Source organism: Ambystoma mexicanum, chromosome 8 (genome assembly GCF_040938575.1).
Source record: "Ambystoma mexicanum isolate Mex_15411 chromosome 8, UKY_AmexF1_1, whole genome shotgun sequence".
Taxonomy (NCBI): domain Eukaryota; kingdom Metazoa; phylum Chordata; class Amphibia; order Caudata; family Ambystomatidae; genus Ambystoma; species Ambystoma mexicanum.
Window position 1 is genome coordinate 1572898438 of NC_090929.1, and position 27246 is coordinate 1572925683.

A 27246-nucleotide genomic window follows, 5' to 3' on the forward strand; every position below is an offset into this window, starting at 1 on the left:
CAGTTTGGAGAAAAGGGGTGGGACGTAAGAGTAATTATAAGTTACTCACCGTAGTGACTAAAGTACTCTTAGTCCTTGGTTCCTTTTCCTCCATACGTCCCACCAACCTCCCCCCTAATAAAGCGTCCAACAAAGAGAATCTTCTGAAAATCACAGCTAAATACAAACTAGAAATACTTCAAACTAAACGTGACACCTATGATGGGATCAACAAAGCTAGTTCTAGCACGAGAGAACTTTTTGTCATCCTAAGAGAAATGTAATCTCCTATCGCCCCTCCGGACACCTGTAGCAAGGACAAAACATGGTGTACCAACATCCAAAATGCATTATCTAATAAGATTTCTCTCCAAAATAAAATAGCAGCAAAAAAATGTAACTTTACCAATATTGGCCTTATGCAGCGAACCTGATCCAACTCCCTTAAACCTGCCCAACGATTTAAATTTGCCCAAGTATCTTCCCAGAAGGTGGAAGACATCATAGCTTTGCTGAAACCTGCTAGATACCAGGGAGAACCTGCCCAGCCTCTATAATCAAAGAAGCTGCGAGAGAGATGGCCCACTTCACCACTTTAATCAACTCGTCATTTCAAATGTGCACCCTCCCTTCTAACCTGAAAGACGCCTGGGTCTTGCTACTCTTAAACGCTCCCTTGACCCAGGTATCCTGACAAATTATAGACCCACCACAACAGTCCCTTTTTTTTTTTTAATTAAAGATACTTGACAAAGCAGCCTACCTCCAGATACAATTGTATCTAGAAATTAACAATTTACTAGGGTTTTGACAATCCGGATTCAGACCTCAACATGGCACTGAAAAAGCTTGGATTGATCTGAACATCCAAATTGATGAACTCAGTCAATGGGGAAACTTGCCCTCTTACTCCTATTAGTTATCTGCTGCATTTGATTTGGTGGACCATAATGTGCTTTGCAACCCCCTGTCCACGGCTGCCCACTTCTCCCCTGAAGCTACAGCCTGGATTCAATCCTTTTTGAATAACGGGTCTATGAGAGTGTTTTCACCCTCACCCTCAGCAGATCCTACTCCAATAACATGTGGAGTATGCAAGGCTCCACGTGTGTATCATCCACAATGTGCAATGTCTTCACTAAACCTTTGTTTGATGACCTAGAACATCTGGGTGTCACCTAAACTAATTATGCAGATGACACCCAGATCCTCCTACCACTGACCGGTGACTAGGATACCGACCTAGCCCTAGTCAACAATCTCTCATTCAGGCCATAATGGCCTCACATGGTCTGGGTCTGACGATAAGACCAAGCTCTTGCGACTAGGAGCTTCAGCCAATCTTAACAAACTCAGCAAGCAATACTGCTCATTTAACACTGATGATATTGATATTAAACTGGCAAAGGATGTAAAAACATTGGGATTCGGCATTGAACCTGCGCAAGCAAGTCAACGCCACGGCCTCAGCGACTGCATACACCTGCAAGCTGATCCATGCCTGCTAACCCTTGTTATCTACAGTGAGATGCAACACCTTAGCGAGAGCCCTAATTGCTTTTTCGAATGGATTGTGGCCTCCAATGTATTCCTTATCTTTGATAAAGCCATTTTCAGCTTGCTGGCCTAGGAAAAAATGTTTTCAGTAGTGTCCTGCGTGTCAATGTCGCTCGAGTCGGTGTCCCTCGAAGGCCTCCGAATCGGCGCCAATGTCACCATAGGTATAGTCTTGCGCAGTGTCTGTTGCTCAGTTGTCATGATGCCCGCTCCCGGGGAGCCGGTTCAAGCCCTGCGTCCCCGAAAGCGGACATCCAGTCCCCAAGGAAGGACCCAGCAACCCCATATAGGGGCCCTTTGGACAGTGTCCTGGCGCCATAGGCGCCAGGCTCATTATGGGAGTGCTTGGGTGCACTTACCTGATGCAGACCATGCTGCAGGATCCCGGCCTCCTTGAGGCCTGAAAGGAACTACTTTACCTGTGGGACTAATTTACCATCCGGGCGTGGTCGGGGAAGGATACATACCTGATTGGAGGAAGGATACATACCTGGAACTTCTTCCAAGGCTATTTAAACCCCACCGAACAGCCACACGTGCTTTGCGTTGTTCTGCATCTAGCAGCTGGACGCTCTCCGTGTCTGCTCCTGCATCCTGACTACTGCCACGCCTGCCAGCATCCTGGATCACCTGCAAAGGAAGAGAAGAAGAGAACAGAAGAAGGAAAAGTCCTTACCTGCTAAATCCGCATCCCGGAGACATCTCGCCAACAATCCTGAAAAGGAAGACTTTAATTTAAAAGCTCATCGCGTCGATTGCTGCAGCGCCACATTCCACTCACCTTTACAGGGCGCCTCCATGTTCAGCAGCGATCATCCGGATTCGCAGTCACGCCCCAGAGCCTAGGGAGAAAAAGACCAGAACAAAAGGTGAGAGAGAGAAGGGAATAGGTAAAGCTAAATCTCCATGTTAAGGCTTACCTGTTGATTCATTCCCTCTTCATTTCGGGTCCGCGCCGCATCCTGGCATTTCCGGACCCCGGCCCCTAAGGGGAAAAAAAGACATCATCGTTAATGAGCGAATGAAAAGACATTACCAAAAAAACGCTCATTAAAGACTTACCTGATTTCTACAAGGATTTCACCTCTCATCTCGGGTCAGTGCCTGTTCCCCAGCATTCTGTACCCCGCCCGTATGGGGAAAAAGACACTAGCATTAGTACATTAATGCATGGACACAAGGGGAACCTCTTATCAAAAAACTTACCTGGAAGCCAAGCAAGTTTGGTTCTCACCAATCCGAAAATCCAGTGAAGTAACTGGATACCAACACGACCCCTGCATCAGAAGCAGGATGGAGAGCTCGTCCTTCCAGACCCTAAGGTGAGATGCTACGAGAAATCACAGAAGGGTTTCGAGGAGGGTGAGAGGGGAAAGTGGGAGGCCGATTGCATTACCCCGCAGACAGTTAATCCCCTATTTTCGCCTACAGAAGGATACTTCTGCGAGCCAGGCAAGCCAGATTTGGGGGCCCGGTCCGTCTTCTGAACCCTGAGCATCACCTTAGAAGAGGTCACAGCAGCGCGAACCAGGCCAGCGCCTCCGTGGGAGTCAGGTGAGCGTAACATCAGTTCCGTTTTTCTTCCTTGGAGACGTAACGCTCGGTTTCTGACAGAATCTAAAAAACTTAGAGAATTTCTGTGAAGAAAATCTTCAATCTCCGATGGCATATTCTTTGGTTTATCGACGCCCTATCTGGTTTAAAAATAATTCCAGGATTTTGGTAAAAAGATGTCTATCACTGATCCTCACAGGGGTCTGCCTATTTTGCCTGAGCCCAGAGCCCCCATGCTCGGAGTGTGAGGAATGTAAGTCTATGATGGCGAAAGCCTTGAGGGAGCATAGGGGAAGCTGGAAAAAGGTAAGACTGTTAAATCTTCTACTCCTTTGAAATTGTCCTCGGGCGAGTCAAGACATTAGTCTCGTTGAAGGAGAAAACTATACCGCTCGAGATCTTAGTGGTTCTCACCACTCCTTCAAATCGAGACACAGCAGGAAGTGATGCCATAGATAATAGATCGCCCTCCTCTTCATCCTCTAATTCGCCAGAAAGAGTCACCTGCCCCACGCAACACAGCTCTCTGGCTTAGTGGGAAGAATATAGCTTGAACATTTTAAGGGTCTTCGAGAACGCGGCCTTGCCCCCCTCAGACGCCCAGAGGTGATACCCTTGGTGAAAAACCCGATAAAAATAAGTGCCGTGAGTCGTCGACCTCGGCAAGGCAAAATCCTTGAGTGAGTCACAAACCCTCAAGTAGAGGCAAGGCCTCTTTGCATAAGACACAGACTACACCTTCGAAACACAAGATTGTCATCGATTTCGATTAAAAGGGAATTTATCGAAACCTCATGCCCTGCCCGCGCCACACGCACCCGAGGCATCGAAGGGTGCTAACGCCACTTGCCCGCTGGTGAGATTCAGCCACACTATTTAGGCGTGCGCTTCAACGGCGGCTGACCGTCTCCCAGAAGGGGAGGAACGAGAGGCATTCTTGAATATCAAGGACAGGAAGGATGCAATGAGTCCCTCCAAACAGGTCTCGACACTGCTGACCGCATCAGCGGAGCCATGGCGGCCAGTACCACAATCCGCAGGTTTGCGTGGTTGCAGGAATCTGGTTTTGCTCCTGATGTGCAAACCAGACTTCTAAATATGCCTTTTGACGACACCTCTCTATTTGGCGAAAAAGCTGATGACAGTTTGGAGAAATTGCTAACCTCTAAAGCAGCGTCCAAATCCTTTGGAGCTGCAACTCATCAAAATCCAAAGCGCCCCACAGGTACGTCCTGGAGGGGAAAGCCCTTTCGTTTTTACTCATCATTCGGAAAAGGCAGAGGGCAGCCAGCTCAAAGGGGCCAGAGACGATTCACCCGTAGCGGACGGGGAAAAGGTACCACAACCGCATCGGCAGATGCTGCCTTGCCTTAGCATCTGCGTCAGCCACTCCAAAACCTGAGGTCTCACCACACAAAACTGTACAGGGCTACGTCCCCTCCCCGGCACCTAAAAAAACAATAGGTACCTGACCTTTAAGTTTTTATTGAAAAAACAAGAATTTAATCAATTCAGGTGTGCTCCACCCAATCCTTTGCTCTCACCACACAAAACACCAGTTGTAGGCAGGTTAACTCAGCATCTGACAGAATGGCAGGATATTACTTTAGATGCTTGGGCATTGGAGACAATTGCCCAAGGTTACTGCATGCCTTTCCTACACACTCCTCAGTCATCCACCGGGGAACAACTCTTTGATGTTTCCAGATCTGCGCCTTATGCAGGAGATTTTAGAATTTCTAGAGAAAGGTGCTATAGAACCATTACCTGTAGCGGAGAGGAACAAGGGTTGATGCTCCCCATCCCTCCTAATACCGAAAAAAGGACGGAGGAAAGAGACCCATCTTGGACTTGCGAGAATTGAACAAATTCCTCAGGAAGGACAGGTTCAAGATGGTAACCCTTTCTCAGATCCTTCAGGCCTCCAGTGTCAGGATTGGTTGGGATCTCTGGACCTTCAGGATGCTTACTTTCATGTGCCTATCCATCTCAAGCAACGAAAGTATCTGAGGTTCGCTATTGGCAGTTCTCACTATCAATTTCGAGTTCTGCCATTTGGGCCGACCTCCGCCAGAGGGTCTTCACCAAGCTAATGGCAGTTGTGGCAGCAAGTCTGAGGGGAGGGATTCATGTCTACCCCTACCTCGATGACTGGTTGATCGAGCAGTGTCCCCGGAACAAGCTCAGATTCATCTAGATAGTTTGCCACTTCTTCCACAAGCTGGGCTTCTCCCTCAACTTAAAGAAGTCACATATGATACCATCACAGAAACTTCATTGGAGCAGTCCTCGACACATCCCTGGGAAAAGCCTCGCCCCCAGAGATGAGGGCTCAAGAAAATGGCCAGCATCTTCCAGCCTTGGACCTTTTGAGTTTGCTCGGCCTCATCGCATCCTGCATTTTTCTAGTGCAAGAGGCTCACCTGAGAATGAGATCTCTCCAGGGGGTTCTAAGGACCCAATGGTTGCAATTTCAGGCAAGATGTCAGATCTCCTACAAATCCTGAACACAGTAGCGCAATACCTCCAGTGGTGGGCCTGTCTGGAGAACATCTTGAAAGGAGAACTGTTTTGGCAATCATGGCCCGAGATAGCGGTAGTGACCGGCACCTCACTCACAGGGTGGGGAGCCCATACCAACGATGTAACCATCAGCGGTTGTTTGTCTCCATCGGAGTCCAGACTACACATCAACCTTTTAGAGCTCAGAGCAATCTGGCTAGCACTGAAAGCTTTTCTGCCATCAGTACAGGGAACAAATGTTCTGATAATGATGGACAACACAGTGGCCATGCACTACCTCAACAAAAGAGGAGGCCAAGGATCGCTGCCACTGTGCAGAGAGGCAATGCAGCTCTGGTTCAGGGCAATACAGGAAGGAATCTCTCTATCAGCATTTCACCCAGCCGGAGAGAAGAACACGGCGGCGGACGCTCTGAGCAGGCAGACCTCAGTCTCCCACGAGTGGGAACTAGCTCAGGAAGTCCTTAAAAAGCTCTTCACCATTTGAGGAACCCCTCAGGTGGATCTGCAACGAGTGTCAACAAGAAATGCGAACGATACTGCTCAAGGGAATTTCTCCTGAGAGGAGCTCACTTCTATACTCTTACGCTTTTTCGCACGTAATAAGGAGGCTGAGAAGATTCCAGAAAGCCACGATTCTAATTGCCCTGGATTGGGCCAGGAGGACATGGTACCCGGATCTTCTATATATGTCGATCTGTCCTCCGGTTCGTCTTCCACAAAGAGAGGATCTTCTCTCGCAAGATGAGTGTCAGGTTATCAGGACTCTCAACCTTCACGCTTGGTTTCTGAAAGGTTAAGATAAAAAGATTGGGACCTTTCGGATGACGTAATGGAGGTGTTGCTTTCGGCCAGAAGACCAGCAACCAAATCATTATACCGCTGCCTTTGGAACAAATTCTGCAGCTGGTGTAGAGATAAGAATATTGACCCTTTTTCATGCAATACACTGATGGTGTTATCTTTCCTGCTATACTTAGCACATTTAGGACTTCAAGTTGGCACAATCAAGGGTTAGCTTGCCACGCTATCAATCTTCAAACGCATGGGTGAGGAACCTTCATATTTTAAAATGCCTCTAGTCGTTCAGTTGCTGAAAGGGTTGACAAATGTCTACCCCATCCACCCCCCTCCTCCCCCCGACTCCTTTTCAAGTTCCCCTGTGGGATTTAAATCTAGTTTTTAAAATGTCTAATGGGTACTCCTTTGAGCCTCTCCATTCCTGTCCATTAAGATTTCTCACTCTCTAAACAGTATTCCTAGTGGCTATAACTTCTGTCAGAAGAGTGAGCGAGCTACAAGCTTTATCTTGCGAAGCTTAATTTCCTCCCAAAAGTTGTCTCAGAATTCCATATCACGCAAAAAATAACCCTGCCTTCATTTTACCCTCCTCCTCGTGCAGGGAAAGAGGAACAGAGCTTGCACAGGCTGCATCCAAAGCATGCTTTGAGTTTTTACATTACAGACTTGCAAGAATTAGGCAAGCAGACCAGTCATTTGTGGGGTATGCAGGACATAAACTAGGCCTAGCCATCGCCAAACAGACCATCTCAAGATGGATAATTCAAACTATACTAGAGTGTTATAAATTGGCAGGAAAAGACCCTCCTCAACACCCCAGGGCTCATTCAACCAGAGGTATTGCAGCCTCGTCAGCTCTCCAGAGAGGAGTTCCAATAAAAGACACCTGTGCGGCTGCCACATGGTCGTCTGCATATACCTTCACCAAATTCTACAGTCTAGATTCCTCCACTAGCCAGCAGACTAAATTTGGGGCAGCTGTATTGCGCTCTGTGCACACTTAGACCACGTATATTTTACTCCCAACTCCAATTTTCATTGCTGCTTTGGGAGTCTATCAAAGATAAGGAATAAGTGGGAGGAACATCCAGTCAAAAGCGTTAGTTGGGAAGTAACTTGTTCATCTAGGTGCTAGCAAATACATTGTCAACAAACTTCAAATTTACAGAATACCCTTGGAACAGCTCTAAGTATTCCCAGAAGACAGCATATCTCGGAGGCCAGACGGAAGAATAAGTGGCTTTCAGTCAAAGACTGAATACAATTCAAAACGGTCTCCCTCACCCACAAATGTCTAAATAATTCTGCCCTCAAACACTTAATGGACAAAATTGTCCATGTGCGTTGTGGAACAGGCATAGGTTGCAGAAGACCCACAGGTTTGGCCGATGGTGACTTGCACTGCGCGCAGACAGAACAAGATGCTATATATACAAGGCGACATCCCGCTGCATTGACGGCCACCAGCGAAGCAGAAGGTCCAACGTCTTCAGTCTGCCTGGATGCACTGCCAATACAGAATCATAACATGACACCAACGAAGGGCAATGGCGCGGATCTCAGCGTCTGGCATATACACATGACCCTGAATGCAGTGGCATTGCTAGGGTGGGGGGAATTAAGGGGATATAGCCCCTGGTCTTCTGGTTGCAGCCCCACATAGAATCTCAGGGGCTACAACCAAAAGGCTAGAGAGTCCAGTGTCCCAACAGTCCCAACATTGGCATAGCCACAGATCTTTTACAGACCTAGAAACACCCCTGCCTGAACCTAGGGTCTTGAATGGATCAGATCCATATAGTACTCTGTCAATTCGCGTGGACCCTTAGAAGCCTATGTTTGAATGGATGCCTTGAGGAACGACTGGAGTGTGCAGCCCCAAACCACCTGATTTGGGAGCAGTAGGGTGTCCTCTGCAGCACCAGGTAAAGCCGTACCATGCAAGCGAGAAAGGGCATCCGCCTTTGAATGCATGCGCCCAGGGTGAAACGTAATGGTAAAATCAAACATGGCAAAGAACTCCTGCCATCATGTGTGTCGGGCTGTAGAACACTTCACAGATTTTAATACCAGCAGATTGCGATGGTCCGTATACACCTCCACCTGGTGGGTACACCCCAGCAGATGTCTCCACTCCATGAAAGTGTCCCGAACAGCCAAAAGTTCTCTCTCCGTGATAGTATAGTTATGCTCGTATGGCTTTAATTTCCAGGAGAAGAATGCTATGGGGTGCAAAAGACCTGTTGGGACACTGCTGAGCCAGAATGTCACCCCAGAGGCGTCTTCTTCGACAAAGAAAGGCATAGTAGGATCAGGATGTTGCAGGGTGGGTGCAGATGTGAACAGAGCCTTAAGTACATCAAAGGATTCCTGTGTCGCAGGAGACCATGAGAAAGGCACTTTATTGCTGGTAAGTGCTGTCACCAGTACCAGGACCTAGTAAATCTCCTGTAAAAAGTGGCGAATCCCAAGAAGGACTGTAAAGCCTTTGTGGTGGTGGGTACCGGCCACTCTAGAATAGTCTTGACCTTGGAGTGATTCTTTTTCACTTCGTGGTTGGTCGGGTCATAACCAAGGAATTCCACCTCTGTGGCATGAAATGTGCATTTTTCCAGCTTGGCAAAGAGATAGTCTTCCCTTAAGTGCTGCAAAACCAAAGACACATGCTGGATGTGCTTTTCAATGGACGATGAACATATCAAAATGCCATCAAGATATACCACGACATACTGGTCAATCATGTCCCGGTACATGTCGTTCATAAAGAACTGGAACGTGGTCGGGGCATTGCAGAGCCCAAATGGGCGCATGACACAGTATTCAAACAGACCATACCCGGTCTGGAACACTGTCTTCCACTCGTTGCCCTCACACAATTTGATAAGATTGTATGCCCTGTGCAGGACCAGTTTGGTAGAGTTGACAAAACTACCCAGCTGATCCAACAACACCGATATCAAGGGTAGGGGGGGTACTGGTTACAAATAGTAATGGCGTTGCTGGCCCTATAGTCAATACAAGGCCTAAGGTCCCCTTCCTTTTTTGGAACAAAAGACTGGCTGCCGGGGATCTGGACAGGTGTATAAAACCCGTTGCAAGGGCCTTGTTGATGTATTCTCTTAGTACTGTGCTGTGTTTTCACTCTGCCTGAGGGAGTAAACACTGCCAACTGGGAGTTTGGCTCCAGGAACCAAATCAATAGGGCAATCGTAGGGCCGGTGCAGCAGTAACTCTTTGGCTTTACCCTTCTTGAATACATCCATGTATTGTTTGTATTCTGGCGGTAACAGGGTAGTCGTCAATGAACCTACGACTTGGGCTGCTTCCAGAAGCGGCACACTTGGTCTAGGAGGCTGTTCACTTCCCTTTATGCAGTGAGCCTGACATCGGTCTGAGATAAAGCATACCTGGCGGCCGGATCACTCTGACAGGGTTGTGTAGTGAGAGCCAGGGAAGACCCAATATAACCTTGTACTGGGTAGCGGCAGCAGGTCATGAGATGAATTTTCTATGGCCACATTCAGTTGCCATGTGCAAAGTAGTGGTGCCGTCCACCGCGTTGACCACTTCAGGACCACTTCAGGACAACTTCAGGACAACAGGAATACATTGCGTGTCAACGTAATTATCAGTGGCAACAGAGTGAATGACCGGCAAAGCATGCAATGGTTGGTCTGAAGAGAACAAAAACACTAGAGGGTGGTTGTAAGGGGAAGAATCGGTGGAGTCCGGGAAAGGAATACTCTGCAAACAGACTTCCTCGATTGCCGAGCCTTGGAGTTTCGCAGATGTTTTGCTGCTCTTTTTTGGGCAAGACCTTCAAGAAAGGCTCAGACGAGCCACAATAAAGGCAGAGGTTTTCCTTTCACCTTCTCTCTCGTTCTGCCGGGGACAATGGTCCCTGTACAGCTCCTATTTGCATAGGTTCACTGCCTCTACTGGTGGTGTCAAGGACCGGGGGGAGTGGTTTTCTTTCATCCTTTCTTTCTGCCTTCCTGGCATCAATCTGAAGTACCAAATCCAACAGCTCATTAAAGGCCGTCGGGACTACGGGTACGGTGGCCAGAACGTCCTTCAATGAGTCAGACAATCCTTTGTAAAAAAACGGCTGCCCTGTTCTCCTCTGGCCATCCTTTTTCCACTACCAATTGGTTGTATTTGGTGAGATAAGTCGGCAGAGATGTGTCTCCCCGACGCAAATTGATCAGTTCCAGATCGGTGGCTTGGGACTTGTACTGTGTGTCAGAAACACAACCCATGGCTGTGATGAGCGCATCAGTCATAAAGCGTATAGCTACCCTCTTCCAATAGAGGGTTAGCCCATGCAGCCACTGTGCCACCTATGTAGGATAAAACAAAGGCTGCTTTAGTGGTAGAATCCAGGAATGACGCAGGCGGCATAAGAAATGGAGCCGGCATTGGTTTCTAAAAGTCCTGAAAGACCTTTGGTCCCCATTGAGCCGCTCCGGGGGGGGGGAGATGGGGCCAAGGGAAACTGAGCCGACATTAAAACAGGCACAGGGTCCTATCTAGAGAGGAATAACCAGAGATGAGGGTACTGCAGACTGGGTGCCTCGGCCCCCAGGGACCTGTCCTGAAGGGCATTGATGCTGGGATGAGTGGCCTCATAGCCGCAGTCATGTCAGCCCGTAGTTCCGAAACCAATAGGATGAGGGTTGCTAGTGGGTCAGAGGTGTCCATTGTTTGTGTGGCTTCCGATTCTGTCAGGGTACACACAAGAAGTGCTCACCAACAATTGGGAAGCCCGTGATACTCGTGCCCAGTAGACAACGAGTTCTTCCTACCAATGTACTCCTCGGTCGTTCAAGAAAACAAGCTGGGGTGTCTGCTGGTTGGAAGACAGGGGAATCAACCTCGACACCACCTGTAAATAAACAGAACAGGTTAGTGAATGCTGTATGTAACCAGGAAACAAGGTAATTACGAATACAGGCTGCAGGCTAACCTCTGGGTCAGAAATAACCAGGTTCAAGTCGGGCAGGGAAATACAGCCCAGCTGATTCCTCCAGGATGATACTACAATGAACAGGAAACCATGATGAGCTAAGATCCCAGGAATTCATGAAGCCCAAAAGAACAGAACCAGGAGGAGTTTCTTACCAAGGAAGAGTAGTGAAGGGTAGAACAGGTCCATATGTGTTGGGTGAGTCGTTAGGATTCCCAAGTGCAGATAAGTCCAAACACCCTATCCCGGCATGACGACGCCTAATCGCCCTGAGAGCACCTGGAAGTCTCTAGTCCATGCTCGTAGTGTCTCCAGTGAATAGAAATACAGGGAAATGATGCGTGCAGTATTCAGTAGAAGCGGGATTCTACGAAGTTGTGGAAGTTGCAATGTGACGCTGAGCAAGTAAGAATATCCGTGACATGCAGGCAAGTGTGATATTCAGGTAAGTGAACCGTGAGTTCGAATGAAGTAGGCATCTGGAATGGTACTGTTGTGAGCAACGAAGGCAGAGGAAGCAGTCCGGGGATAGGCCAGAATCGAGTGTTGTGCGAGCGAGGTAATTCCCAATGTTATGCAGAAACAATGCGGAGATGGGCTGAGGTCAGGCGCTGTGTAAGCAAATATATCAGAATGTTATTAAAACACGATCCGGGGACAGGCTGAGGTTGGCCGTTAATGCAGGCAAACGTAGGAACAAGGTTGGGTAGTGGAAGGTATTCCGAGGGCAGGCAGGGTTAGCGTTACCTGGATAACGAGAACAGGATATACTAAAGCAAAGTTCCGTAGGGCAGGCAGCGGAACCACAAGCGAGAAGAAGACCAAATGAAACAAATGATACGTAGAGCAGAAATACACTGTAATGTAACGAAAGAACTTCAATCAGAAGCGCTGACTACTCGGCGAAGGCGTTCATTTGTGGGTCATGTCACATGACGGGGTCTGAACGTGCCATGCTGCAAGGGCCCTGTGACAGGAGTGACAGTCATCCCTACCTAGTCTCCATGGGAGCTGATACTGAGCTAGGAAAGACGCCCTTCACGGTCTGGAATACTGACTTGCTCGAACTGAGGGGAGAGCCCTCATTGCTATGGTATGTTTTGGGGCGTTTCCACGCGGTTTGGAGATCCTAGCAGCTGGTATTCTGATACCCTGTGATAAAACTGCATTTCGCTGGTCTACATCTCGTCCCTCCTGTCTAACCTCATCATGCGATATAGGAACTCAGTGTGGTGCTCAACGCACTCTGCCATTAGCTGTTTGAGCCCATGTTGATGTTGTACTTGAAATTGCTCACCTGAAAGGTGGCCTTTCTAGTTTCCATTACCTCAGCCGGAAGGATTGAAGAGCCTTTTATGTTTCATAAAGATAGACATGCTGCGCACAGACACTTCTTTTCTTCCGAAAATTGTTTGTTTCATATTAAACAGGATCACCTTAATGGTGTTTTTTCCAGACCCCGCCTCAGACGCAGAGCAGGACTTGCACCACCTTGACGTTATGAGAGCTCTCCAGTTCTCTCTTGAGAGGACAAGACTTTAGAACCTCTTCTCACCTTTTGGTGATTTTTGGAAATATGAAGGGGAAGCAAGCCTTGAAGGCCTCTATTTCCCTCTGTATTATCTTGCATTACAGAAGCCTACAAGGGACACGGTCTGCAGAAGCACAAGGGCATCTATGCACATCTAGTGTGGGATAAAGCAACCTTGCTCCTTTCCAAACTATGTTCCTTGGGAAACCTTTGCTAAGGCAGGCATTTAGACCTTCCCCCCTCTGCATTTTGTAAACACTATTGTCTTGACCTTCGCTCAAGAGCCAGCGCTCAGTTTGGTCAAGCTGTCCAACGGGTTTTCCATCCACCAAGTTCTATACATCAGTGAATCTCTCACAAGTATGGAGGAAAGGGGACGTACAGTAGAAGTAAAATAAAGTTACTCATCGCAGTGACTAACATTCTTAGTCCCCTTTCCTCAATACACCCGTCTGCCTTCCCCTCTAAAAAGTTCCCTAATATTGCTAAATATCTACTGACTGTGGCGACAGGAAAGGACAAAGGCAAGGCGCAGGAAGGCGGGGCTAAAGCCACACATGCAGGCCCAGAGTAAAAATAGGGAAAGAGACCATCTTTTTTGATGCTCTCAAAAGTGCTCTGCCATCACAAAGGACAAAATATCCCACTAGTTTGGAGGGAAGGGGGCTATGGACAAACAACGTTGGTCAGTGAGTAGCTTTGCTTTTCTTGTTGGACTGCTAGCAGAACCTATGGTTATGGCCATTTTTGCTTATTTAATGGAAGAAAGCTCCCCATCAGGCACCTCTCATGCAGCTGTAGTCACATCTGATGGCTGTGGGGGAAGCGGGGGCAACATTGCTCAACAAGGGTCTGCTTACAGCCTTTGGTACAGGCTGGACTTGGAAAGGCATACATTTTTCTCGAGCTCAAAACTATTCTGGAGATCTTCCTCAGATTCAAGACAAGGTGTTGTTGAGCGGCACAGACAACATTAACCTGGGTCGGAGGGGTGCTAACAGGGTGTGAAGCGGGGATGGTATAGTCACAAGTGTGTGGGAGTGCCCATCAGCCTTTAGGAATTTTCACAATGGCATCCACCTAGCAGTGAGCTCTTATGCAGAGCTTTTGTCTTGAATGGGAGTGCAATCCTTCTGTAGTCAGGACTTCTTTCAATGGATAGGGCCTAACAAGATTGAACTTTCAAACTCCAAATGCTGCAGTTATCCATCTTGGATGGATCAAGGAACGAACTCCTTAGGGTATGCTTTCCTGATATTATGAACAGATTTATTTCCACCAGTTCCTTTGCTTCAGAGGCTGATCAACACATTCTGGGAGTGTAGGCAGTGCTCAATGATTGATCGTTCTTGGACCTAGTGAGCAGACCTCTGCTAGTCCATTGATGCTGAAACCCTCACAGGATCTTCTGCGGTGGATTGTCACCCATGCCCCAATCTTCCTTGTAGATTATTCTGGCGGCTGGAAAGTGGTACACTTTCAGGTTTATAAATTGCTGGGATCTATTTGGCTCCCGCTTCTACCCTAGGAGAGACTGGTTAGCTTGAAACCAACAGTTACCAGGAGCTATTTTTGGATCCACAGGTCAAGTGTTGACTTGCAAACATGCATGTGTGACATTACCTTTTTAGTGTTTGAGAATGTAAATAAAGAATTGGGACACATTCCAATATAATGGATCATGCATAATGGGCAAAACGTTAGTGTGCATCTCGTGTCTTGGTTACCTAGTGGTAGCTCCTTCCAACTGGGTAAAGCCGGACACCCAGGAGCTGGTTTTGGTTACTCATCAAATCTTAATTTCGTACACTGCACTTATGATCTATACTTCAGCAAGTCGATGTTCTGCCACTGGGTTGTGACTAAGGTAACCCCTTAAGTGTCAGTTGGACCAAGGGCTTTCCTTGACTATGGATTTGGTAAATGACGGAATGCATCTCATTTTACTGATCTGGCTTCAATTGATGCTGTAAGATGATTCAATTCAACACTACAGCTAAGTCAACGCCTAGTCTATAATACTGAATGAAAACCCTTATTGATAAATCTTTATGTCCAGTTCATGCGTTCTGGATGACTACCCCTATATAACACCCGTCTTGGAATCCTCCTGACCCCACTGAGCCAAGAAGTAGTTCTGTTTTGCAAGTGGAGAAATTTTCAAATCGCGGCAAAATCGCAAGTGCGTTTTTCACGATTGCGGCAAACTATAGGTTCCTAGAAAAGCCACGATTCCCAGCTTTCAGAGGAAAGTTACTGCAAGTCTCTAGCACAAACGGTCACAGAGATATGAGCGATTAAATAAAGGTCGTTTTTCAGATTTGAAATTTTAAAGTTCAAAAGACAAGTGCAGCTTGCAACTAGAAAATGACAGGTGACAGCTTTACAAATGACAGGTGACAGTTGGGAGACAGTTCTACTTAGATTAAAATAGATTGAATTATATTATTTTAACTAAGAGATTGGTTCTGCACAGTTTGCTAGGTACTCACACTATATTCTTGAATTAAATGGGCCTCGCCACGGATCTGGTCAGGTTTTAGACTGAACTCTGGTCTGGCCTCTGCACTTCAGTGATCTGGGTCAGCTCTACTCTGCTGGTCTGGTCTGGGTTTCTGGTTCTGGATATTGATAGATTTGAAGTCTGGATCTTTCTGCACAGCTTTCTCTAGAGATTGATGGAGGTAAAGTATGGATTTTCCGGCAGAGCTTCCAGCTGCAAATGGATTTGAAGGTCCCTATCTGTCCTGTCTGTCTGCTTTTATGTGTTTTGAAAATGGGTGTGTGTGCAGCATCACTAGGCTCTACCCCTCTCCACTTATCATTGGCCAAGCTTTCATTTCTCCCCTGATTGAGGGAGCTAAGTTGTGTCAGAGTGATGTCATTTTACAGCCTGCAGAAAGTCCACTCCTCCTGTCAACTTGCACACAAATCTAGATTTGAACCAAATACATATTTGCAGAGGTACATATTGTTTAAAATTACATGCACCCCTCACATATCACAGGAGGTATCCCCTGTTCAAACTCTGCTCTTCCTGGGGGCTTGCATTCAGAAATGGCAATATTTTGCACTTTTTAACTGGTTTGCAATACCGGACATTACCCCAAATTTACACACATGTGCGCAAGGAGTATGGACATTAGTTGATGAAGTGTCAGATTTTTCACATGCACACATTTTGAGTAATATCCTCTTTTCCGCTAAAACCCCCCCTGAACATGCCACCGGTTCTAAAAACCTCTTAAAATGTGGGCAGAAAAATCACAAGAATTATGGTATCATTTATAAAATTTTCACATGTCCGCTCTATGAATGATCCATCTTTTTAGAGTTAGGTTCTGGCCCCAAAGGGGTGTGTTTTCCCCCCAGCACAAGGTTGAATTTCTGGTTTTTCCAGTTATGCCAAGCCAGCTTGCTCTCACAGGCAGTGCCCCTCCCCTTCCCTTCCAGGAGGAAGCTACATTTACGACATCTGCAATAAACCATCTGCCTGGGTGAAGGGGGTTGCATTGTTCAGAGCTCCTGTATTCTGTGGGGGCTCCCCTTAATTCAATTATCAGAGAGATGGCATATCCTTAGTGTGGCCAGCAAAAGGCAGATAGGCCTGGGAACACAGCTGTGACTCTTTCACTCCTGATGGGGGGTAGTTGCCAGGCAAAATTGGAATCTCTTTAAGCCAGTTTTTAGCTACATGTCATTTCTGTTCCCCAGTCTTCTGCATTCAAATAAAACTGAACATTTTTACATATGCAGCTAGAATGCTGATTCTAAGTTTAAAACTATGACATTTAAACAATGGAAACCTATGTGACACACAAAAGTAGGTCACTCAGTCAATTTAAACATTTAGATTTTTAGTGTCTTTCAGTCCAAATTTACTTAAACTGCTGAAATCCACAGCTCAGCCAGTCTTGTTATAAACCTTCAAGTCACTTCAGAATATAACTTTACATTGGATCCACCTCTCAGTAAGTCTTTCTTTGGCTTGCTTTGGGTTCATTTATTCAGTTTTATACAAAAAGTAAAATCTGGTGTTGTTTTAAAACGCCGGCTTTTGGATAGTGGTGAGTACTGGTACTGCACCCCTTTTTGGGATTTAAGAAAATGAATTCCCAACAGTTATGGGTTTGCTTTTGGCAATCCGCATTGCCACTCCCAGTGGTTTCAGACTACTGTGTGGGTAGTCCAATGGTGGTTTTAGGCAGTGTCCTTCTGTGCCCATAACATCGGCAAAAATGAGTGGCAGCCTATTCTTCATGCATTTCCCTGTGCATTTTCTGGGAAGCTCTGGCCATCATGATGTTTTCCATGTCAGTACTGCACAGTTTTGAGGTAGGGCTTGGATGCGTGGATAAAAACATCCCACAATGCATAAAGGAATTCTGAAAGGTTAGTGCCATTCTCAGTGAATTGTATTGTGAAAACTCATCTTAGTTCTTGGTTAACTGCAGACCAAAGCTAGTCTGGACGCCTAATGTGGATTTGGTTTCTTTGACGGGCAAGCTCTTTGAACTTATTGCGACTATCAAATTAGTTATATGGCAAACTTTATTTGTGTAAATTAATTCTGATAGGAGGGTTTGTTACACTCGTTTTCTTTGCATCTGAGCATTCACCACTTTCCTTAAAGCCAAGGTGGTTTCTGCGCACTCATCCAGCTTGAGGGCAGTATCTTCTTTCAATATTAAGCCGCAATTTCTAAGTTTAACTTGTTGTTGGAAGTTAATTGTCTATCCTGAAACCCTTTGAAAACTACTTGCAATGTTACCAGATCCGTTACCAGTCCACATTAAGGGAGCTACCACCTCACTTGTCTTTTATGTCTGTTTTTCATACAGTTATTTGACACGGGCAATTTCCTCTCCCTTTCTTTAAAATGAGCCAAGTTCGGCCTTTTTTAAAATGCCAGGCCTGCAGGTGGCCGAATTAGCCAGTTTAGGTCCATCATTGCTTTGTCATTAATAGGTAAATGCTTTGGACGTCATGCAGGATGGATCACACTTCTTGCGGAGGTGGTGTCTATGGAATATGGCGGTACGATAGTGAACGCAAGAGCTACCATGGGGGATCAACTTTTATTTACTTGAACTGATTTGAAAGGATCTAATGTTTATGGAGTGAGGGAGCCTCTTAACCGCCTGTAAAATAATTGCTGCTCAGTTGATTATTAAAGGAAAAGGGTGGTCCTTCTTGAAGGGGAAACGGAAAGTGCGGACTGATGAAAATACTCTTAAATATTGTTTGGTTCAAAAGAGATGACCAGGTGCACTAGTGCCAGAATTGCCATGAATGAGTTCCTACATTCAGTTGTTCATCGGGTCCGACTGGCACAGGTATTATAAATAAAAATCAAACGGGTGGGATTCGCGTTGTATATCATTACTGTTCAAGTAGTGGAATGCACTGGGTCCATTGACGGCTTAATTTGTGTTTTTATATAAATGTGAGTTTAGTGTAGAGCACACTGTCGAGGTGGTGGTAGTAGTAATCTAAATGGAGATTTGATTACCCGAAGCTAAAAACACCACCTAGGGGTATCTGGCACCACCCATTAAGCAGGGGCTATTATGTACACCTTCCACACTCCCCTATGAGATGCAAACCCTTTGAGCATTCTAGATGACCCAGTCTGCTTTAAATGTCTTCTAGAAATGCTCTAATGCACGCTCCAAAACAGCTAATGTGTCCTAGGCATGTTTATATGGCACGCGTTGGCATGGATGGTTGAAATGCTCTTCTTTTTGGTTTTTTGGTCTTGTGCAAGATGGTGACGGGTGCTCATACATTTCATCACTTTGTTTCAATTAATCTGAACTGGCTTGGTGTGCGTGCGCATTCATATTTAGTTAGTCTGCTGCCTGACCTTTGAGGCTCTTGTCCTTGGTGCTCCTTATTTGGATGGCAAGTTGCATATGGCTGGATAGAGTAGTAAGTAGGGGCACGCAGCTAAACAGGCTGCTGGACAGTGCTACATTTCAATCGGCTGAATATTCCAACCACGCCTTTTCTGCAGCTGCCTCATATGCTTAAAAACTCCCTGTAGGTTTGCTTGCTTCCCACCACCTCCATCATAAGAAATGCCGTTAAAACATATATCGGACTTTTCCCGATCAAATGGAAATATTTTTTATTTTTTTTTCATCAACCCATTATTTATATTCTTTTTGCCAGTTTTATTCTTCCACGGTTGGTCTTTTAAAAAACGTGTACTCGCTTTTCTTTTCCTTGATTAACTGTATATCACGTCTGTGTTTTTGTTCCGTTTTACAGTTATGGTTATGGTGTGCTTTAGAAATAATTTAAAATTAAATTTTTTTTTTGTTTTGTTTTCAGGTAATCTCTCTAGTCTCAGTCGACTTGGTCTGAGGTACAACAGGTTATCAGCGATTCCAAAGTCTTTAGCAAAATGCAGTGAACTGGATGAACTTAATCTGGAGAACAACAACATATCCACGTTACCAGAGGTGATTGATTTGTAAAGCATAATAATTTTTACTTTTAACTAAGACATGCTTCATTGAGAGGGATATCGTTTTGCCTTAAAGTATATTTTTATTACGTTTTTTCAGTTTGTAAAATGGCACAACATTATAGCATAAATTGTACGCAACTGCAGTACAGCAGTGTTTATGACCTCACATTTGCAGTGATTATTTCTGCTATCACTTGGGACTCTGCTGGAAGATGGTGCCTTACATTCTGACAATATTTCAATACTTTGGATTCAAAATGAAGTCCTAACGTTATCGATGGATTCTCTCTCCCCCCCACCCTTCCCGCTATCCCCCGCACCCACCCGTGCTCCCCTCATCTATTCCCCCCACTACCCGTTTTTTTGGCACCAGGATCAGCCACTTTTTAAAAAGCTGCTGTATTGGTCCAGTTTTTATTGTTCAAATCGACACATATTCATGGAAGCAGAGACCACCTTTAAATATTTCTCTGAATCGCTTTAGCCCCCAAATTCCAGTGAGTCTTCAGGATGATTTTTATGAACTGTTCAGGGATGGGCAGGGGTTGGGGCAGATGGAGGGGTAGTGCATGAATTGAAGCATGTCTTGCCAAACATGAGGTCTGATCTGGTTCCTCTAAATACCGAACCAGAGTTCCTTACATTTCAGTAAGCTACGTAATACGCCCCTGAACAGTTGATCATTTCTCTATACCAATACATGCCCTTTGGGTACGGGGAGGTCAGGGTTGGGGAGGCGCCAAAGACTTTGAGGCCCTAGCCACGATGAGCTTTCTGTGCTAGCAGAATCTTACAAAACACCCCCCCCCCCCACGACAAATCTTTTCCCAGCCTAACTGGGTGGGTGCAGTGCCTTGCCTGTAATTCTTTAAAGTCTGCCAACTAGCTATTTACAATTAGCTGCAATGTGGGGGGCAGCCAAGAAATAAATGATAGCTTTCACTCCTGCCACACATCTTCCACAGGCATGAACCTTGTTTTGACTCCATCTGTTAAATGTAGCAGTTGAATGATGCTGCCAAATTAACTTAAACTGTTGTAGTTTTAATTAGTGGAGTCCGTCGAGGCATGCTCGGACTCGAGAGCAGTTTGTTTGAACTGCGCTTTTAAAGCGGCTGCTGCTCTACGTACGGACCCGGCAGCAGTTTGAGGAACCTGGCCGCCATACGGTGGCAGCTCTACGACCGCCGGGGATCACGCAGCATGTGCTGACGCAGATCTGGTCTGCTCAAGATTACCAGGCGATGGGATTTTTTCCCCATCCAGCCTAAATATTTTGCACCCTGATAAGATCCAAAGGGTGCACTATCAAGAGAATTCCTCTCTACTTTGATTGCTACTTTTGGATATATTCAAGAGGAACTTCTTCTCCCTTTGAAGATGGAACACATTGATCATCCTGGTGAATTAAGGACGAATCATTTGAAGAAGATTGGACACATGGAATAACTTCAAGACACTTTTGTATTGCTTGGCCATAAGTGGCTCTTGAATATTTAAATGTAGAGAAATTGTATATTTAGATTTTAGAATGTATTACCTAATCTGTCCTGAGGAAGACGATTGTCAACCTTTCTCCCTCTTGCTAGGGCTAGAGACAGACAGTTTAGACACTGTTATTCAGTCATCGAAACTACCTGCGTTAGATACCAGTACAGCCCACGATACGGTTGGGAGCTGTACCTGGTACTGGTTGTTGACTACTTTGGTCAGATTGGAGACAAGTATTGGTTTTGTTGTAGTATAAATTGATGCTATCCCGCTTGTCTGTTTTCAATAATGAATTGGCTGGTTTGATTAGGGTACAACCTCCTTTATCCCGCAGAAAATATTGATTATCCTGGTCTGCGTGGACGTGTTGCCCTTTATAACTCTTTAAGCCTTTTCAATTTTTGTATACCTTTTTTCTTTCCCCTTTTCTTTCCCCTTTTCTGCCTTAATTTTGGTTATAAAAATCTTTTTTTGAATACAGATTGGGCACCAATTGGGGATTTTTGCTGTCCTCGGATGTTATGTACTTTTGAACTATGTTATGCACAGTGCACTCATGCTTACATCTTAGGATGGCTACTAAATTAATATGCACTTTAACTGGATACGTTCAGCATTAATTATGTGTTTTTATGCTGTTTTTATCATGTGTATGGTAATTGAATATGTTTTTATTAAAGATTGATTGAATATCTTCTCATGTTCCTTGACCTGGTCTATCCCCACATTTAGCTCCTTTACAGTGTGCAGTTTATCCCATTGATCCATTCTATGGCTTCATTCACATGAACCCTCTTTCCCCTTGGTTGGCGTGTTTTGCTTTGGTTTTCCCCTGGGTTCATGTTGTTGGGGACGCCTATTCTGGATTACACGTAGTTTGATTTAACGGCAATTGAAATCGGAGCAGCGGATGGTGCTGTTTAATATGTTCAGTGGAATGATTGCTCTCGCTAGCATCTATTGTTCCATCCCCAGGGCCCTGCTCCCAAACTGTGAGTCATGTCTTCATTCCTCAAATCACATGGGAACCTCTGATATTGCCTAACCTGGGACCATGCAATTGCACAGGTTTGTGTAGTTCCTGAAGTACCTACGACTAGCACATTTTATATCCACACCGCACCCGCCCAACTCATTCTTTAAAATGACATGATCATAGGGGCTCTCGTTGATATAATTTAACAGCACATGTGGGTAAGTAACCCCTACTTCATCCCAGTTTTTACATAGATTGCATTGACTTTGATTCTGCCCCGCCTGATTCCAGATAGTTTGTAACTGATTTATCACAATTGAGCATGGTTTAGACAAATAGCAATAGCTTGGAACAGAGCCTTATAGACTGCAGACATTTGACAAAATGTTCCCTATTTCGGAGCTGGCTGATTACTTTCTAGTTAGTAATTGCTTATTAACTTCTCCACTCAGTCTACTTTCTTCACAGGGACTTTCTACACAGGGTCGTTGCTTACACAATTGCACCACAAAGTAGAGCACTGTCTCAGTTGTATGTTCTCTGAACTATGGCCGCAGTCTTAAAACGTCATTCAGTAGCCAGAGGCTTCCAAAAATCTAAGGGTGTAGGGATGCTGCAAATGAGAATGTAATAACGGCAAGTCATCTTTACCACTTGCTGCTCCTCCACCCCCAATGGAACAATAACTTTATGTACCTGGACATTGTCCCACTAGCTATCTAAAAGTAAAAAAATGGGAGATGGGACAGTCTTGCCACCTCATGGAAAACTGTACCCACCCGTTGGGTCTTCTGATAACAAATTAGTGTGCCACACTATTGCATAAAGCCTTGCATCCCAGTCTTCTTGTTCAATCAAGGCCCATAGGATGTCCCTAACACAAGGCACAGAAGAGTATAACACCCCCCACACCCCCTGCCATTTTCATCCTACCTCACTTACCAGAGCTTAACCTCCACTGCAGAAGGGGGGGGGGGCAGCAGTGGAAGGGCCTCGACAGGTTTTGTATCAGAAAATGCTATACCATATGCAAAGCTTTGGAATAAGGTGGATCGCTCTGCACTTGGTAAAGAGAAACCACTCTCCCTTAGCACCTGGTTTGCTATTGGACATCAATATTGTTGTGTACCTATCCCCATAACATCTAGGAAACCATTCTTGTTGCCTTTGTGTGAATGATTAACATTAGAGGTTATTAATGGCTTCGTTAGTTTCATGATTAAAATAAGACGCTATATTCTCTTTAGGGTTTGTGTGTACTCTTGTAGAGCTGTGGTAATATGAACATTACAAATAGTACAGTCAATAAGCATTCCCTGATATCGGCATACATGTGTTTGAATTTAGAAGTGTCATTGTTTCTCCTATCCCCTTTGAGCAAACTAAAGCCTACAGCCAGTCAGCATGTTTCTATATAGCCTTGTAACATGCAGGGCATTAAACATTTGGTTTACACAGTAGTGCTCTGGGGATTGGTGTGCCAGTAGATGGATGATAATCCAACCACTGTATACCCATTGAATGGAAAAGGCTAAACTGTCAAAGGCCCATGCTTCGAATGGCAATTGCTTTGAAACACAAAAATACAGGTACGGATGACTTAAATCTGCTGGCTCCACCCACTTTCCATTCATTATTGCATATGTGGTTCCACCTGGCTGGAGGTGCAGAGATCTTTTCTAATGCGCTTTGTCCAGATTTTGCTGCACACATTTGGCTGTTTCCAACACACATCTGAAGGAAACAGTTGGGAGGTAGCGCAACAAACCATTCTTTATTTTCAAAGGTCATATGAAAGAAAAATTGATTTTTGAAAAGGCTATGTGAAAAATGGGTAAAAGGCTTAATCCAGCCTGCAAAATAAAGGTGTAAAATTGGAATTTTGAAATGGACTCTGCTTTGGTAAATAGATTGGGGTGGCTGCTGCTTCTTACCCAAACCAGACCGACTTCTCAACTTTGTGGGTCTGCTCTGCTTACCACCTAGGCTACCCCACATGGGGAAATCTGCTTGCCAGGAGTCTTTAGAAGCTCTGTTTAACCACTCCCATTTTAGAGCTTGCATTTTAGGGTAAATGGGGGCTGCTGTAAACTAACAGCCAATCCTGATTTGGAGTAGCATTCTCTAATCTTAATTTTTCCCCAGCCGGCATCTGTTAAGGATTGCAATCGGGAATCGCACACCGGACCAGGACACTTGGTCTTATCCTGGAATGTGGCGCTCAATAAGAATGCTTTTCTTTAATTTCAATTAATTCAAATTGAGTCGGTATCCGACCCGTTTCACACCCCCTTTTACAAATTCCCCGGGGCACAATGGACCATGAACCAGGCCGGTTGGTGAAAATACAATATTTATTTTTAGAATTCTCAAAAATCACACATTTGAATATTGGGCAGCAATCACCAATGGGGTTATAATGACAATGGAAATGGAAGCAATGCACTTGGTTAACCTTCTAGTTGAACATATCTAAAGCACAATTGAATAGGAGCACTTTTTGAATTGGGATAGATGTCACCCAAGTTAAGGTTTCCCCCTGCAGTGTTCCCTCAACCCACAAATAATGGAATTCTGAGCGGAGAGAAAAAAGCAGCAGGTAGTCGGGGATAAGAGGCAGCAAACAGAATCAAAATTCGACCTTCCCCTCACAAAATAAGGATTTTAAACCCTTTGCGAAGGCCTAAAATGACTCGGATTTTGATACTTTAATTATATGTGTGTTTTAAATAATGATATACATATGTTTTATCACAGTATTAGGTATGTTATCTCACTATCAACCATAAGGTAAGGTATCTCAAAAGCGTACAGTTCACAAGCAGATTAAAATGGAAAACCTAGTGCAGCCGAATTCACACATGGAAAAGTTAATATATATTTTATTTTTTTTAAACGGGTCAAAAACACTTAATCGGAATACGTTTTTTTTTCGGCAGGGTAATAAATGCTCAGCCCAGGGACAATATAGAAGTGAAAGGAGGGCTATAGGTGAAGAATTGGGAGATTTGAAAAGGTAGAATGAGATTAGTTTTCAGGAAAATAGAGTAGTTAAAGAGAATCGGTTTTCAAAATGAAAGGCACATTTTACTGACACTAAAGTACGTTCAAAGTTTGGTTCACAACGTCAACCTTTTCCCGCTGTGTTCAAATGTATGTGGGAATTAATTTGAATTATTCCAAATATGACTAAGGAGTTACTTGAGAAGATGAATGAAAGAATTGCGCTAACACTAGAAAACAAGAATAGGGTGCACAGAGAATTGGAACAGTCTAGACAAGTTATCAGGGTATGGATAGGGTTGCTTAGAGAGTGGTACAAAGACAAAAGTCAAAATGGGGTAGACTATGTGTTATGGGATGTGGGATACTCTGTCCGCTCTTTAATTTGGGATTAGGAACAGTCACCCCAGTTCTGGACTCCAGGGCTCCGGACTCTCCTAGTAGGACAACAGCTGGGCCTGTCTGGTCCCTGGATACAAGGACAGCTGGATGGCAGGGTTGCAGCAGGCATGTGGTTAGTGGGCAAAAAGCCGGTCTGGTTTCAGGATGCTTCCCAAAAGAATACCGCTGCTTTTCCCTTTGGTTAGTGGGATTTCTGGGTTTTGGCCTTGGAGTCGAATATGGAATTGGCTATGCTTTGGCTTTGCAGTGGGATCTGGAATCTGGCAGGATGAATGTAGAAGATCAGGAACGCATGCGCAGGAAATTCAGGAGTGTGTCTAGAGTTCTGTCAGCCACCCTTTTTATAGAACATGGTGACATCATAGAATTATATGGTAGGGCAGGTTTAGCTAACCACGCCTCTAAACAACTGGATTGGTCAGGGGTGATAGTTACCGCCTTACTATCAGCGGGTTGGTTTTCAAGGGCATGGTGTCAGTTTTATGATGTGAGTTTTACAATGTCCCGAACCTCCCACAGTTACTTTTGCTAAAATCTATTTTTGACATAAATGGCACATTTGTACAATTGTGGCCTCTACACCAGTTACATAAGCAGGTTACATATTTTATGCAGCACATGCCCGTCCAACTCTGCAGTCTGTAAGACATTATTTCGCCCTTCTAATAATTTGTGTTCATTTTTAGTGTGAAATAGTCGGCCTAAAATTCTATAACTTCATACAGGTGTATGGATTATCATTAGGCATATCGGTATTGAATTGTACCTTGGTATTATGTACCCTTTCCATGTAATACCCAATTCTCTGCCATTTTTGTTGGCAAGATGGCAGTAAAGGCTACAACGTCTTAAATCAAAACCCACAAAATGACATTAAAACAGTTTTTTTCCATTCCTGTGAATTTCTGTTGCAAAAATAAGTCTTCAAAATGTCTTAATAAAATAGTCTTTTGAAACAAATGGGCTGGCCTTTGTCCTTCTCTGGACCATATTTTTCTCTTCAGCTACCACAAACTGTCACTTCAGCCCATTGTGGGGATGGGGGTTTCCCAGTTTACTTGAAGGTTTTCTGGCCACTTCCACTTCACAGATGGGTGTCCCAGAAGTTCCATTGTAAGAGACCTCAGCCCAGACCTAAGTCTGCCAAGGTAGCAATTAGCACTTGGCTGTTATAGCATCTACTGTGGGGGCCTTCTGGTTCTGGCCCCCCCCCCAAGCAGAAACCTGTTTGGGGCTGACTTGCCCCATGTAGCTAAAGCAGTTGAATTCCTTATTTTATTTATTTTTGTTATAAATCTTATTCAACCGGCTTTAATCTGATCTCTCATGTTTCACAGCACAAACCCATTCACCTTGCTAGATAATGGCAGGGCCTTATCCAACATATACCTTTAAACAAGTATTTTTCTTAGTTCCAAAAGTACATTCAAACATGTGGTAACTGCTGGATATTTTCTTTGCAGCTCCAGTTTTTCTCTTCCCTTTGAACTCCACATTGTTTTGTAGCCATAGCTAATTTTCTGTAGGCAGCAATTTGTTTAAACACAGATGTACTGAAATTGACCTAGGCCGAGAGAATCGGGGCCTTTTTGACGCATTGATCTTTCATATTTTGTATCCCACAAGTAAAGCATTTCCGGTGTAGCTGAAGTAAAGTTTTTTTTGATTCCTTTAGAACTGAACAGCCTGTCATTCAGGGATACTGTTCTTGTCTGCTGGAGCACAATGTGAATGGGCACGGCAGGGTCTCCTTAATAAAAGTATTGTGATGAGGAATCGGAGGAAAAGAGCATCAGTGGCATCATTTTAAATGTAAATATTTCCCTTTTTTCAATGGGAACTTTAGCTTGCAGCAAAGTAGCGCTGCTTTTTCACTCCCTTTTGTACGTGTAAGCAACCCGCTGGCAGGCTTTCTCAATGTGCCCCCTTGTTCCATCCTGCCCAATATGTGCTTGACAAGATGGTGCAGCCATCTTTTGTAGTTGCAA

At 44.9% G+C, this 27246-nt stretch overlaps 1 protein-coding gene across 1 annotated transcript in view; it reads left to right on the top strand.

The window, feature by feature from the left end:
• Positions 1-27246, top strand: part of SHOC2 (SHOC2 leucine rich repeat scaffold protein) — a 1004889-nt gene that overhangs the window by 403365 nt on the left and 574278 nt on the right. Inside the window, exon 4 of the mRNA XM_069611778.1 lies at positions 19248-19378. Within this exon, the coding sequence (XP_069467879.1) occupies positions 19248-19378 (131 nt within the window). The remainder of the gene's footprint in view (positions 1-19247; positions 19379-27246) is intronic.